The 16,552-nt window shown below is 43.9% G+C and overlaps 1 protein-coding gene across 4 annotated transcripts in view; it reads left to right on the forward strand.

The window, feature by feature from the left end:
• The window catches only part of ARFGEF3 (ARFGEF family member 3), a 165,805-nt gene that overhangs the window by 81,062 nt on the left and 68,191 nt on the right, over positions 1-16,552 (forward strand). For all 4 annotated transcript variants that reach the window (XM_045842823.1, XM_045842824.1, XM_045842825.1 and 1 more), the window contains 5 exons: positions 117-195; positions 7,782-7,886; positions 8,736-9,066; positions 14,152-14,264; positions 15,060-15,970. In XM_045842823.1, coding sequence (XP_045698779.1) covers positions 117-195; positions 7,782-7,886; positions 8,736-9,066; positions 14,152-14,264; positions 15,060-15,970 — 1,539 coding nt within the window. The remainder of the gene's footprint in view (positions 1-116; positions 196-7,781; positions 7,887-8,735; positions 9,067-14,151; positions 14,265-15,059; positions 15,971-16,552) is intronic.

The raw sequence follows: 16,552 nt of genomic DNA on the forward strand, positions 1-16,552 counted from the left end.
TCTGATAATCATCTTTTCAGTCCTGAAAACACCCACAGTGGAGGATGGGAAGGGCTGTTGGGGGAGCTCCCAGTCCCCTGCTGCTGTCTAATGCCTATGACCTCCTCTGTTCGAAGGGTCGACCGTTGAGGCCCTCTGTGATGACCTTGTGTCTGTGCTCACTGTTCTGTGCGAGAAGCTACAAGCCGCCATCAAGTAAGAGCCTTCCGAGTTTGTGCTCCTGTCCACTGACCATCAATTACCAAAGCATCGGTAACATCTGTGACATCATGTAAAATAGCAGAGTAGAGGGACAATGGTTCCTCCCATTGGTTTTCATTTCTGAGAAAAATATTCAGTGACCTTGGGCAAGCATACATTACCCAGTACTCTTCCTGATGGATATAATTTTCTGATGAGAAGATGGGAAAACAATACATTGCAAAGAAGAGTTCATTCCTTCGTGCATGGATCTGAGTAGAATGAATGCTGGCTAAGGGCTAGTTGGTGTGAAGGCTAGTCCTAATCTGGACATGTCAGCTGTGACTCTGAGTCTTCTCATCCGAGCGTTGCACCTTTCTCCTCTGTTAAATAGCAGAGTTGGACTGGGTGGTCTTTTTCTCTTTCTTTCTTTCTCTTCATTTCCTTCTTTCCTTCCTTCTTTCTTTCTTTCTTTCTTTCTTTCTTTCTTCCTTCCTTCCTTCCTTCCTTCCTTCCTTCCTTCCTTCCTTCCTTCCTTCCTTCCTTCCTTTCTTTCCTTCCTTTCCTTTCTTTTCTTTTGCATTTCCTGAGCCTCTGAGCTCCCATACGTATTTTAAAAGAGGACATGTTATTTCGACTTTTATGTACTTACTCTTTTTTATGCCACTTTAATCAATGATATCACTGGTCTAAATCTCCATGCAGTATGTTAATAAGATAACCTGTGCATTACAGTAAAGCCAAATATAAAAAGGCCAGACTTTCCAAAATGAGATGAAAAGTCACTTCCAACTACATACATAGTTAACTGCAAAATTCTACAACACAGTGAGATTATGAAGTGCTCCTTCAGTATGAAGGACATTAAACTAGTGATTGCCGTCAGCTACAACAGTTGATAATTCAGAAAACTTCTACTTGCAGAATTTTATTTGCAGTAATGGGAAAAGTGCTCTGGTTGCAAATGTGAGTGAGTGAGGTCTCTCACTTTGCTGGAAACATTGCAGAAAGTTCCTTTTGTTAATGTTTGGTTTTGGTTTCGTCTTCTTCATAAACTCAGGATTATTTTTAAGCTTAGTTTAAAATTAGTCTTAAAAGTTGTTGCCAAATGGTTTCTACATCAGCTGATCTATCATTGCTCTGGGTCACCTGTATATTTTAATCAAATCAAGCTCTCTTAATATCAGGCACTTAAAAAAATGAAGAGGCCTATTTAATACATAGGTAGTATAAACAAAAAAAGAAATAGCACTGTCTTCTTCCACTCCCCTGCCCACAGGTTGCTCCCACCCCTGGATCCTAGGCAGGCCGTGGGTCTGGGCAAGGTTTAACCTCAGGAGGGATGCATCTAACAGAGGCTGGGATGTAAATGGATCCTCCCATACCCTGCTCATCTTTTCTGACCCATCTTTCCTGACCATGGAGAGCTGGAGCAGTAGGGTGGGGCTCAGATTATTGTCCTAATGTGAAGGTGCTAACACCAATTGTAGCGACCCCATCTATAGGGTTCTGATGTGACCTGATTTTCTTCGGACAGTCTCAGTTGTGCCTGTTGTGCACAATTATAATCACTCTCCTTCACTCTCAACAGTGTCCTGGCTGGGATAGGTGTCTATTTACTTTACCCATCCGTCACCAGGGTTTGGATCTCTTCTAACGCTATCTCCTTCCCACACCTGCCCAGTTCCTCTCTGTCATAGCAGAGCCAGCTGTTACCCCAGAACTGGAATGTATTCTCATTGGTTTATTTCCTCCTAAGATATAATCATGTGTGGTGTTAATGACTCTTGGCTCAATTGAATTGTCTTTGTTGAATTAGTTGGGTAAGAGCCCTGTTCTGCCCTTTACTAGTTCTTGACCTTGGGCAAAGATCTCAACTACCCTAAACTTACGTCCACTATAACGTAATTCACATTGGTATAATTATTATATAATGTTTTATGTAATATAATATAGTCATATAAAATATATTAGGGTTTTTATAAGCATTGGATGAGAAAATTTACTTGAATAACTGATGATCCCAGCAGCCAGAGAACCCCTGAGGCTGACAGACTCGGGTTTATTAACCCGCAGTGATGGCACCCTTGCAGCACAGAGAGCCATGGGACACCCAGTAAAAGAGAGCTGGGAGGGCTTGTCGTAGGACTTGAACCTGAGTTAGGTGACGTAGGGGCCGTTAAAGAAGGGAGGGTCTGGCCACCCAGAAGGGATTGGTTGCTGTCAGAAAGGGGAGGCAGTCCTAGCTCTGGGCATCTTAGGTTTTCTCTGGCCGATGGAGGAACAGAAGGGGGATAGAGTTGTCACTGGGGAAGAAACAGGAGTCACTCACAGGGGAAAATGACATTTGGACATTTTTGTGGTCATAAGAATTTTTTTAAATCTCTGTTCTGACATGATTAGTGACTGGCTTTCATCTTGTTCCACCCCCATTGTGGCCAGCAACATTTGATGCAACATTCTGCGAAATGGGTTACGCTCACCAGTGCAACACCACAGCGGGCTGAAGCCCAGGCAGTTGGCTGTGGCTGAGGATGCTTCTTCCCCACCCTGCCCCACCTCTCAGGTCTTAGCATTATGAGAGAATAGAACAAAGACCACTAAAACTTTGAAAAATATAAAGTTTATGTTCACTACTTTGCAGGTGAGGGAAAACCAATAAGCTAAACATTTTATTTTTCCTGAGTAGTGAACATAGGGAAAACTATGTAAACTGTTTTCCATAATAAACTCAAGGAAAACTTTAACGTTTTTAAGTGCTAGAAAAGTTGGGGAACTCATGGTGACTATGCCATTATTAATTCAAAACCAGCCATCAGACTAAGTCAGAATGAGTCTACAGGTCTACAAATGATAGATTTAAAATGTATCTTTGTTGATTGCTTAGGAACAAGTCTTCAGCCAGATCCAGTAAGGGCTTTAAGTTCATGATTCTTTAAAACCTGGGTGGTGCTGAAAACAGCTACAGAGACCCCCATCTGTGCAGTGACCACATGACCTGGTTTACCTGGGACAGTCCAAGGCTATGCCTATTGTAATTATTATAAACATTTATCATTGATATTTTCTGAAAGGTATTGGTTGGTGTAAGTGGGATTTTTTTCACTGCACAGTGCCTACCATGTAATAACGACTTGGTAAGTATTTGCCCTAAAATGGTTTGTTTACTTTCAGCATAGCCAGTGCTAATTCTAGTTCATGATGCAGTTAGGAACACTGAGCTTCTCACACCATAAATTTGACTGTAGATCATTAGGAAAACACATTGTACAGACATTGCAATACACACTTACACCGATTAGAAATTAAAAGTCATAGATTTCTATCGGTTACTGAAAAAAGAAAGAAAACATTTCTGAACCATGTGACTTGAGAATTGGCTTTACATGGGGAAAATAACTCATGTGACATGTATGTGTTTTTCAAGGGTCTCTGATGAGACATTGGATCACAGAGACTTTATGCATATTGTTATATAGAGTGTAATAGTTTTTACAGGGTTCTCGTCATCTTTCTTGGTTTTCCAATGCACTTCTCCAGTAATTCTGCATCTGGCTACTGTTCGCCTTGTTTGAGTCTGGTATTTTCCATCACGATCCCATTACCCTGAGATGGGGGTCCTATTGCCAGAAAAGCTGCGGGTGCAGCACGCTTAGAACAGTTTAAACGGGAGACCTTTAAGTCCGCCTGGCCAGGTAGCACCGTGTTCCTGGCTGCTGCCACTCAGCTGGTTAGCTCTCCTCATTAAGTTTTCACTCCTCGTACAATTTCTTCTGATTTCTACTTCCTCAACTCCTTGTATTCCCACCAGCTAAACTTCACACGTCTCTTACCACCTAAATATCTTCTTCCTCTGAAATCATGCTACAGTCAGTACTTTGCCTCAACAACCACTTCTAAAATCGAAGCTCAGATTCCTCACAGGGCTTTAGCTCTGCAGGGGAATGTATTCACAATATGTTCAGTCTGTCAGGAGGATCCTGAAAACTGCATTCAGGTACTCAGAATAACTCCCATGCCTTACAGATACGGTACTAATAGAATTCTATATTAGGCAAGTTGAGTAGCACAAGGTTTAAATCCAAGAATTTTTGGAAGGATAATTGGGCTTAGGAAGAGATTTATTCATTCTCTCTCTGTTCGTCCCCCACCACCCACTCCTCCCAGCACAGAACATCAAAGAGGGTCTGTACCCTGCTGGTCTTGGGATCGGTGAGGCAAGGTGAAGTGTTCGCCTATGTGTTCTCATTCCACTCTTCTGCTCACACGGTGACTTTGTTCCCTCTCTCCTCTTTCTACCTCAACCTGAACTCTTTCTAAGGGAAGCCAAGTCAAAACGGTTCAAGATGAGACAAAGCTCTAAGAACTCCAGAGATCCAGAGCGTGCCACCCGATTGCCTGGCAGAAGCCTTGCCAGGAGAGGCCACTGCTCTGCCCTCACGTCCCCTGGTCCACTCGTGAGAGTTGTTCTCCATGGACCGTGTGCCTGGGAGGAAGTTCAGAGACGAGCAGAAAGTGAGACCAGCAGATACTCAGCCTGCCAGCCACGAATCACTCAAACAGAAGACCAGGCAACATAATTCACACTCCCTTTAAACAGACAGGTTTTTCTCTAGTGTGCTTTGAAAGAGTTGACTGGTTTCTAGTCTCCTTTCTGCCTTGCAAATCCCATGTTTGTCTGTCTATGGCCAGACAAACATGCAACACACACGCACACATTGTGTATGTGCCTTTGTGTGTTTGGTGAGGAGCGTGTGTGGATGGTGCTTACATTTCAAACAGCTCCTCTACTGACATGACTCATACAAGGTCATAAGCACCCATTTTGCCAGACTGCTGCAACCCACAGAAAAGCCAGCACATTCGGTCTCCACGGAGACTCCCGGGCCAGTTACCTTGGCAATGCATTCTCCCTGTCATCCAGTCTGATGCCTGGGGGTTGCTGCGCCACACTTTGTAGATACTCATATTGTTACTTGCAGATACTCATAGGAACCCTGACAGCTCAGAGGTTTTCTATAGGTTTATTCCTAGTGATTCCAGAAATTGACAATCTTTATTGTCTATAATTATTTTAGTTTTGTGATGCTAGTCTGACAGTTAAGAGATAAAGAGACCCTTTTGAATTGGGGCATTTCATAATTATTTTCTTAATACTGAGTCAAGAAATGGGTCGGAAAGATTAGCCTGGGACTATAGCAGAAGCAATCTTTTCAGAACTGATTTTCAAAATGTGGCTTACCATCACTGTTAGGGCCTTCCTGCGTTGCCATCTTCAATCTGTTCATTTGTACAGCATCCAGAATGATTATTCTGAGATAAGAATCTTGTCATTCACCCTCCCACTTGCAGAATAAAGTCCAGGCATCTTAGCACAGCCTACAAAAGCCTCTCTGATCTGTCCCCTGCCCAGCTCTCCAGCCCCACATCCCGCTGGCGACTGACATCCTCACGCACTGTGCTCCACCCACGACCACCCCGTCCCCACCCCCACCATGCCACACTTTGCACACCCTCTCCCCAGCACCTCCATGAACTTTAGGTCTCTTCTGAGGTACTTGTCCTTTGGAAATCCTCTTTGGATCTTTCTAAGGAGGGTCAGATGCTACTCCTATAGCTCTCATACAGCCTTGTGTTCGGTTATTCATTTAGGGCACTTCCTGTGCAGCGCTTTATGTGCATTTCTCTCTGGTCCCACAAGAATGAAGAACGTGCAGCTTTTCCATCAGGAACTGTTTCGTTCAAAAGTGCGGGGAAGTTTGCCATGCAGGTGTATGGGTGCGCGAAGTCCATACCTGGCCCAGGAGTGGCTACTCATGTCTTGTCTTTCTTCTCTTCCCCAGCCACCATCTTCCTCTTGCCAAAGAATAAGAATTTCTCTGGAGACCCAGCCTCGACCCCTCTCTTCTTCCACCTTCAAAGGGTGTTGTGGAGTACATCCAAACTGAAGTGGAATTCTATTTTTCAAAATAACGGCATTGTTTTAATCATTTCGCAGTTCTCTCTTGACAAGGGAGATCTGCGGGTCGGCCAACGTTCCCTGTGAAGGCCCACACGACATCTTTGTTTCCTGTTCAGTTTTTCTGGTTTGGTTTGGTTTTACAACCCTTTAAAAATGTAAAAATCTTTTTCAGTTCACAGGCTATGGCAGGATTTTGCCCTTGGGCTATAGCTTGTCAACTAGCTTGCCAACTGGTTTTAAAGCATAATGTCATTTTTACAAAGCTGTACCATCAAGGAATTTAGGATAGCACCTAAACGAGGGGTCCCCATCCCCACCTAATGACCCTTTGTCTGACAGCCTCACAGCCTCTCCCAGTTTGGCAGCTGTATGGATGGAATCTTCTGGGCTTCGGGACGGTCTGGTATTAGCCTTGCTCCCTTCCTGTCTCCTTAAGTTTCTAGTCTGAATGTCACTGGTCTTGCCTTTCCCTTTTGCCTCCTTCCCCTGGGACTTACTTGAACTGTTAAGGGCATTAAGCTTCCTTTTGGCATTTATTTACTGCAAATCAGGAGAAAGGAGAGACAACCAAAATTATTTTTTAAAATAAGTTTCTCCTTTTTCTGAACATTTCCATTCTATTCAGGATTTCTGAATGAAAGCTCTTAAAAGTATTGATTATATATTTGTAGTAAACGTGTCCTTGAACATTAAATTCTTCCTTAATTCTGGTGGGTGAGGCAGCCAACTTAATCTGGGTATAAGAATGTGCATCTCTTTAAGTTCTCTGTTTTTTTGTATATAGACCTATTAAGTAGGACCATAATAGTAATTTTGAGAAAAATAATGTGTGCATTGAAAAACCATGCTACCCTCAAAACTAAAGAAGAAAAGTCAAATGAAAGTTAGCAAAGCATTGACCATTGAAAAATTTACATAATTGAACATATAAGAATTAACATTTCTGGAATAAACTGTGCAACTAAGTTAATAACATATCAATATTTGTTCATTACTGGCAGCAAGTGTGCCATACGAATGTAAGGTGTTAGTAAGAGGATAAACCATGTGTAGGGGTGAGTGAGATATGGTAACTTTGTTTCATGTTCAGTGTTTCTATAAATCCAAAACTGTTCTAAAAAGTAAATTCAGTAATAAAAAAAACCACCCTGACTGTGCTAGTTTGCTAGGGCCGCCGTAACAAAGTACCACAGGCTGTGTGGCTTAAGAAAACAGAGATTTATTGTCTCACAGTTCTGGAGGCTGGAAGTCTGAGCTCAAGCTATCAGCAGAGTTGGTTCCTTCTGAGCAGGGAAGGAAGGATCTATTCCAAGCCTCTCTTCTTGGCTTGTAGAGGGCCTCCTCCTTCTTACATCTCTTCACATTATATTCCTCTGTCTCCAAATTCCTTCGTTTTATAAGGACACCAGTCACATGGGATTTGGACTCACTCTAGTGACCTCCCTTTAACTCGATTACCTATGTAAAGACCCTGTCTCCAAATACGGTCACATTCTGAGGGGGGACATAATTCAACCCATAACACTAACAGCCACCCCCCCGCCCCACCAAATGAACATTTCTGTAACACCAAACATTTGCCAAATGTTTCCATACCTCCTCCGTAATCTTGCCTTTTCCTGCCGGTGTTCTTCTGCAGTGACAACCAGCAGCTGCAGCTTCTGTACCTGGAGTGCATTCTGTCTGTGCTCAGCAGCTCCTCCTCCTCCATGCACCTGCACAGAGGCTTCACCGACCTGATCTGGTGAGCACCCGCCCTCACGGCCCCCACGCCAACCCGAGGGGCTCTTCCTTCCAGCTGTGCCCGTGGGTCCCTTCCCACAGCGCCCATGACCGCTCCACTGGTTTCACCTATGGGTAAATGTTTTCGGGGGGAAGTAGGGAAGTTGCTTTGCCTACATGCCCCAGAGAGAAACTGATGATTACTGTAACAAAATAGGCCTCCAAGGCCCTCTTGCATTTTGTTTACATTGTAGGAGCATACAACTCAGATACTAGGAGATTGTTTTGTAAGTCATTTATTTGTTCTAAAAGCATATCGAGGCTCCAGAAAGTTATGCAGCGGGTGGGCAAGAGATTCTGAACATTATTCTTGGTACATTCTCCATTTCAACCGGAATACCAGTCACTTAGTCACAGTCAGAGATTCACACGAGTGACGGGGCCTGCAGGCAGCCAGCTGGCGGCTCTGGGTTCCGGGCTTATTATCCACAGGGAGGAATGTGAATGACATGTGTCAGAATTTTAAATTCACTTCTCAAAATAATTCTGTTACTCACAGTGAAGTGAAACTTCTTAACTGAGCCATTTCACATTTTGAGTCTATTTCTTTATGCAAGATGATTTCTTGATGCTTCTCATCATATTTTCTTTAGTTAACCCTAGCTTGACTTATGAGAGGAAGTATTTTGTTCGTATGCCCAGCACTGATGGAGAGACATGGAGCACTGGGGCAGGACATAGCCAAATACAGGAGCAGTAAAGAACCCAACTCACAGTTATTTGTGTGGCGTCTGGTATTTGCACTCAGTAATATTCACATTTGATCCTTTGGCTTGTAGTGAAACTTATTTTTCTCCCCATCTCTTCCCAGGAAAAACCTTTGCCCTGCTCTCATTGTGATCCTGGGGAATCCAATTCATGACAAAACCATCACCTCCGCTCACAGCAGCGCAAGTGCCGGCGTGGACTCGGACTCCACATCTCCTGGAGTTTCTGACCATGGCCGGGGCTCAGGCTGCTCCTCCACTGCGCCTGCGCTGAGTGGGCCTGTGGCTCGGACCATCTACTACATTGCAGCTGAGCTGGTCCGGCTGGTGGGGTCGGTGGACTCCATGAAGCCCGTGCTCCAGTCCCTCTATCACCGCGTGCTGCTCTACCCCCCACCGCAGCACCGAGTGGAAGCCATCAAAGTAATGAAGGAGGTAGGGATGCACTGAAGAATGCCAGGGCGCATGCCCAGGCGTCTGAGCACAGTGTTCTGCAAGCAGGCGGCACTCAGAAAGTGCTTGCCATTCACCTGCTAGAACTTAATTGCTCCCACAATGTATCCCATAACAGGTAGTCAGTCTCTCTAGGGTTGAGTAGTGTGTGTGTGTGTGTGTGCACGCACATATAGGCACATGCGTGCCTATGTGCATGTGTTGGGAGCCAGCATCAGGGGCAGTGGTAAGTGCTTGCTGATGCAAAGCTATTTGATCATTTAAACTGCATGCATCAACTGAGCCCTGGGCTAGATTTCATTCTGCTCCGTTAAGTGCTATTTGTGCAGATACATACATTTATTCACTTTGCCAAAACTGGATTTCAAAATTGTACACCCAGGTTGTACATTATCCAAAAAAGAGCATTACTAATCTCTGGTTAGTGAAAGAGAGCCCCTTGCCCTATCCCTTCTTAGGCCTCCCATCTCCCAAACATCAGGACCCCCGCGAGAATGCAAAGGTTGCTCAGCCTGTACGGATCATCCCAGTGTGCTTCTTCATGGCTTTGAAGAGGAATTGGGGTTATTTTGAAGGTGCTTCAAATGGGGATTTATCTGCTTTCTCTCAACTATCAAAAAAAAGTGATCAACATTTTTGTATTTGCAAACTTGTTTGTGAAAGTCAAATTGCGTTTGCTCTTGGTACCTAACCCCAGAAATGACAGGGTGACACAGTTCCCTTGTTGATTACTCTCTTATTTGAAGCAACCTTTGCTACTCACCATTTCTAGAAAGCTTAATTTGAAATGCCTCTTGGTGTCGTTGTAATGAGATTTGACAGCAATGACTAACGGGAAGTTCTGACCCAATGTTTCTAAAAATGAAAAAGTGAACCTGAGTTAACTGCTGGTTAAGAAAATCTGTGGGCACACAATGATAACCAGTTTTTGTTTCTTACCTACTCTATGCCAGGCACTTCATATACATTCACTTTAATATTCAAGATAACTTTGCAACGTTGAGCATCATCATTTCAGGCAATGGAGATCAAAGGGTCAGGTTTAATAACTGATAAATACTAGGTTGGTGAATACAATGCAGTTTGGGAAGTGAGTGAGATTAGGCTACTTTCTCACCATCCAGACAGCAGTGGCCCTCCCGTGGGGACCTGGCCCTGCCTGTTAAGTTTGTAACCTGGGGAGCAGAAGTGGACTTCTTCTAAATGTAGGCAGATCTCCAAGAAAAGGGGAGAGGAGGAAGCTGGCTGCATGTGCTCAGCTCCTGTTGAATTCACCAGTCAGATCAGAGACTACCCCTCTACTGGCAAGAAGCACGAGAGAGAGAGAAGAGAGGCCCAGAATTTTATTCCACGGGATGTCCCTCCCAGTAGAAACGTGATGTCAGGAAAAAAGAATTTTCCTTCCTGCAAAGAAACTACATCTTCAAAGAGTCAAAGGATTTGTCCAAGGTTACAAAGAAGGAGAGAAATGATGCAAACTCTAGTCTTTCTGAGCCTAAACCTATGGTCATTTTCTCCACCACACTTACTACTGGACTTGACTTAGACAGTGCAAATGATTCTAGGACCACCCTTGCTGAGGCCAGCTCAGTGACCCCTTTCATAAGCCCAAGTTTAAGAGCCAGGGTTCAAATTCTCTCTAACTCACCACCTACATTATAGTAGCTAAATTATTTAACTCTGAACAATTTTTTCATCTGTACATAGTAGTAATATTCCAAAGGGTTCAAGTTCAAAATGTGATAAAGTTTGTATAAGTACATTGTAAGTATAAAGTGCTAAACAAATATCTGGTGCACTTATTGCTGCCCTAAGGAGGAGAGAAACAAAGCATGGAGGCTGGAAGTAGTTGGCCCTCGTTCCCGCCTGCCCAGAGCAGTGACCAGGTCCAGCTCATCTGTCTCCTGCTTGCTGTCTTCCTTTTGTCTTTCCGGACTCGGGTTCAGAAATCACTGCTTTTGACAATTTTGCCACTCTCTAATGGCTCCTTATCGCCTCTCAAGTCTGAATGACTCTGCTCAGTTTCTAGACTGTTCTGTCTTCTTCTCATTTCCTGTCTTTTACCAGGACCACTCTTATTCCATCTGACCAAGCCTGCTCTTCTCAATTCCCACTTGTCCTGCCTCTATTCGGACTCCCTGTCCCCGGGTCCTCTTATCCTCTTCCGCTTACCAAAGCTGGGTGGTTGGTTACAACAGGCTGGACATGGCTGGCACTTCACATTAGCTCATTCACAATGTCCCTTAGGAAGGTAATCTGCCCAGTTTCTAGATGGAGAACTAAGGCTCCATGAGAGGTTGTTACGAGTGCCAAGTCCTTGTGAGTGGTAGTTAAAACAGGAACTCTGGTGTTCTAAATGCAGCTTCCTCTTTGCTGTCAAAATCCTCCTCCGTCATGCTCCGCTGCCTCAGACCACTGATTTTGCTCTGCTTAAAAGCCCATGCCCTCACTTACAATTGATTATATGTGGCAACACACTGATTGTTTCACAGTTCAGTGTGGACCAAACGTCTCATCTCCTAAATATATTTTTGCATATGTTGCTTTTGTATGTTTCCCCGGGTACCTGGCACAGCCATGCTTGAATCAGAGTAAGCATTTAATATATGTTGACTGTGGCAGAGCTGAGAACAACTTATCTACAAAGAGGGTGTTTAGTAAGCAGCAGCGACTTTTCTTCCCCCCTCGAAGCTGACGGGCACTGGAGTTGTTGCTGCCCACAGTAGAGCCACCTGATACCTGAATGCTAAGTAAATACTTTGTCCACAGGGTATGTAGGCATCTAGATGCATTTTAAATGACTTCGTTACTACTCAAAGGAAAGTAGTTGTGTTTTCCCCCTTTCCGTAGATGTTCTAGCTTCCCAGGGTTATTTTGCAGGGCAAGGCTGGAATTAGACGCCAGCACCTGAGCAGCGTGCCCAGGCAGTGCTACCCGGTGAGCACAGCAGACTGACGTGGGCCAGGTGGTTCTGAAACGCAGTGCCTCCACTTACAGTGCCAGCACTAGCAATTCGGGAAGATTGGTAACCTAGGAACCAAAGTGGGCTGGGCTTCTGCACACAAAGGAAACCACTGGGCACCCAGGATGTTTGTTTAGCCTTTTGGACACTTGGTGTGTTACTTCCTGTTCTCTTTGTAATTTGTCCTTCTGCCACGTTCACTGGGTGCCTATTAATCAAAGACATACAGGACAGTTATTTTTCTCAAAGGGTATTTTCTTTTCTGTTCTCACTTTTGCAAAAAAAAAAAAGAAAGAACAGTAATCAAAAAGCACACCTGACTTCCTTTTCTCTCTCCCATGGTTCGGCTTTAGAAGGAGTTCTCTAATCTTTATCAGACCCGTGACCCCCGACCACTGATTGCATATCCCTCATTCCTACCAAAGAAGCTGACATTAAACTCATCATCCTTCTCTTTAGGTATTTGTCGAGGGTTCTTCAGAAGCCTAACCATTCAGTCCTATTTCCCCCCAGATTTGGAAACGACTGAGTAATAAGTACAAGATTAATGTGGGAATTTATATAATCTAATTTATTACTGGTAAAGCTAGATTAGAGAGTGTAATGGATTCTAAGAAAGTGATACTTTCCCCTCTGCTCCCTCCGAAATGCACTTACCCTTCTAGTAAGAGCTGGGGCAGCTAGAGGCCCACAGGCCCAGCCACTTCGCTTGGATGCCAGCCTGGTAGTCTGTGGGGGCGGGGGGAGGGTTGGGTTCAATGTCAAAGAAATAGAATGTGAAGAAAAAAGTGGAAGCTTCAGTTCTGTGCCTCCAAGAGAATAGAAGTTCCCAGTTTCTGGGGTAAAAAGAAATATGGAAAGAGGAAAGGAAGAGTGTCCCTTCAGATATGACTTTTTTAACTTAAAATACCTTTCCAAACAAATACAATATACTTTGAAAATAATAGACATAGGGATAGGCATCTGTTCCAATATACCTAATTAACCAGTCTTTTCTTGATTTAGCCTCAAATAGAAATCTTCCTTAAAGACTTCTACCATGTAGGAATAAAAATTAATACTGAACAATTATGAAAATTGTATGCATGAGAACTTGTAGGATGTGGCCAAAGCAGTACATAGAAGAATATTTATAGCTTCAGTTGCCTTTATTAAAAAAATAGCCTTAAATTAATGTTCTAACTCTCTAACTTAGGTAGTTGGATAAAGAAGAACAGACTAAATTAAAAGAAAGCAGAAAGGAGGAAAAATAAGGATAAGAGCAGAAAGTTATGTGATAAAAAAACAAATATAATGTAGTAAATCAATAAAGTGAAAAATACCAGGACTCTGAAAAGACTAAGAAAATTTAAAATCTCCTGGCAAAAGCAATCAAATAGTTTAGAATGAATAAAAACAAACAAAATAAAAATAAAAAAATACATAACTATGGATGTTATAAACATTAAAGAAGGTATTAAGACAACCTTAGGCCAGGAAATTTGATAATTTAGATAAAATTGATAAAACCTTAAGAAACAACACAACCTTTAAAAAGTTGGCTCATGAAGAAATTGAGCATTTAAATGGTCCCAACTTCAAAGAAATTGAATCAGTGGTTAAAATCTTTCCATTAGAAAAAAGTTACTGATCCCATATAGATTTAGAAACAAGTTATACCAACATTCAAAGAATGAGTAATTCTGACACATGAACTTTTCCAGAGAGTAGGAAGAGGGAATATTTGTCAACCCATTTTTTAAAGCTAGCCAACATGATAGCAAAATCAGACTGAGAGAGTATAGTGTAGGATATCAGAGGTCAGCCTCACTGGAGAACAGTGCTGCAAGTGCTTTCTCCTCCTGTGCTATAAAAATTGTGAAACCATCCTTGGGCATTTTCTTGGGCTAAGCCAGCCCTGAATGGGGAGCTAGGAACCCCACGTGTACTCTGCGTCAAGAAGAACACCCAGATCAGTTTTCCTAAGATTTGGTTTCCGACTGCTGGTGCTTCTCCTTAGACCATATCACTCTGTAGAAAGTACAGGTTCATAGGATCTCACAGTTTTAAAACCTTGTGCCTTGTGATACTCACTCTTCCGTTATCTCCCCCACTTTTTACTATAGCTACTCGGGAGCCCACAGCGTCTCTGCGATTTGGCAGGACCCAGCTCCACTGAACCCGAAACCAGAAAAAGATCAATTTCAAAAAGAAAGTCTCATCTGGATCTTCTCAAACTGTATGATGCATTCTCATTTTTAGGTTTATATTGCTTGATAAACACTGCTTCTCTGAATACTCTTGACCTTGTTTTGAAATCCCTGAAATGTTATGAATCTACACTATATGAAATGTGACTACTTAATAATGTACCCACAGACCATATGAGAAGTCGTATCCCAATTTATTATACTCATACAATTTTTCACATTGACTGAAAAAATCCAATGTACAAAATGAAATGTATGAAAATTATTTATTGGGGTTATTTTAGGGAAAAACTTTCCAAATTAATTACAGTAGCTATAGGAATCCTCCTTTAGTTATAGGATACCTTTCAGCTCTAGGATTTCCTTTCCCCCCTGGAAAACTAAATATTATCTGATTTGTAACAGCTGTATTCACATGCATCTATTCAGGAATATGTTTGTCTTACAGAAGATGTACACATTCCCATACTCATAGCCATTAACTATTTTCTGTTTGAAAACCAAACATAGCACAACAGTGAGGTCACTCGCTGCCTGTCCTTGTGAAGATTATAAATTCCCACATGGAATTTTGTTTGTACCCTGGTAAAGCAGCCAGCCCCGAGAGCCTGATTCAGGGTGGGCTGCTTTGCCCGGAGGTTGTTCTCTGCCCACCTGCGTGCATTTGTTTTCATGACTGTTTGCCCAGGCCATTTAATTTCCGGTAAATCAGAGCATACGTTTTACATACTATACTGTTCACCAGTCTAACAGTGCTTGCTCATTTTGGAGCACTTTTCCATGTCTTGTGTATCAATGCCATTTTCTCCTGTAAACACTTTCAGCATCATGGATGGTATGACCGAAGCATGCATCAAGGGTGGCATCGAAGCTTGTTATGCCGCCGTGTCCTGTGTCTGCACCTTGCTTGGGGCCTTAGACGAGCTCAGCCAGGGCAAGGGCTTGAGCGAAGGTCAGGTGCAGCTGCTGCTCCTGCGCCTGGAGGAGCTGAAGGACGGGGCCGAGTCGAGCAGGGACTCCATGGAGATCAATGAGGCCGACTTCCGCTGGCAGCGGCGCGTCCTGTCCTCAGAGCACACGCCGTGGGAGTCGGGGAACGAGAGGAGCCCTGACATCAGCATTAGTGTGACCACGGACACGGGCCAGACCACTCTGGAGGGAGAGCTGGGTCAGACCACACCCGAGGACCACTGCGAAAACCCCAAGAACAGCCTCAAGTCCCCAGCCATCCAGGAGAGCAAGGAGACGCTGAGCAAAGGCACAGAACCAGAAGCAGTGGACCAGCCCGACGTCGTTCAGAGGAGCCACACGGTCGCCTACCCCGACATAACTAACTTCCTGTCGGTGGACTGCAGGATGAGGTCCTACGGGTCCAGATACAGCGAGAGCAACTTCAGCGTGGACGACCAGGACCTCTCTAGGACGGAGTTTGACTCCTGCGACCAGTACTCAATGGCAGCAGAGAAGGACTCGGGGAGGTCCGACGTGTCTGACATCGGGTCGGACAACTGTTCGCTGGCCGATGAGGAGCAGACCCCTCGGGACTGCCTGGGCCACAGGTCCCTGCGGACCGCAGCTCTGTCTCTCAAACTGTTGAAGAACCAGGAGGCCGACCAGCACAGCGCCCGGCTGTTTGTGCAGTCCCTCGAAAGCCTCCTCCCTCGCCTGTTGGCCCTGCCCAGCGTGGAAGAGGTGGACGCGGCCCTCCAGAACTTCGCCTCCACCTTCTGCTCAGGTTGGTGCACGGTTTTTCCTATGTAGTCATCAGGAATATTTAGATCCTTTTGCCTGAATGGGCAATGCCTGTCATACTTGTTTGAAGTCCTCCAAGCAACTGAATGAATCTTTAGGTTTCTTATATTTAAAGAGTGTGAAGGAATGTAAAACTTACTGGTGGTGGTTTGTTTGAATTGTAGGCAGTTGATGGCTGGAATATACACTTGGAAGGTGATAAATGTATACTGTATGAAATAAAGAATACGAGGCAACTGCATTCTAGAAAGATACTGCTGACTGAAACAAAATGGAAATCTGTGATTCTCAGAACACTGAATTCTTGAAATGCTTCTAGGTCTCAGTGTCTAAAAATCATGCTGAACACACGTTTGGTATATCAGTGTGCAAAATGTTCCAAATAAGGTCTCTCGGGTCAGGTGGGGGTTTGGATCAGATGCTGGTTGTCCTCCCAACAGGTTCTGAATTTCCAAATGTGTTCTGAATTCCCCAGTGTGCTCCAACCTTCCAAACTGGGTGACACTCCAGTGTACTTTGGTAACATCGCCTTCTCCAACCTCAGACCCTTTCTCTCTGTCAAGTG

The sequence above is a fragment of the Phyllostomus hastatus genome, unplaced genomic scaffold (assembly GCF_019186645.2).
Source record: "Phyllostomus hastatus isolate PE091 unplaced genomic scaffold, TTU_PhHast_1.1 phas_contig_40, whole genome shotgun sequence".
NCBI classification, from domain to species: Eukaryota; Metazoa; Chordata; class Mammalia; order Chiroptera; family Phyllostomidae; genus Phyllostomus; species Phyllostomus hastatus.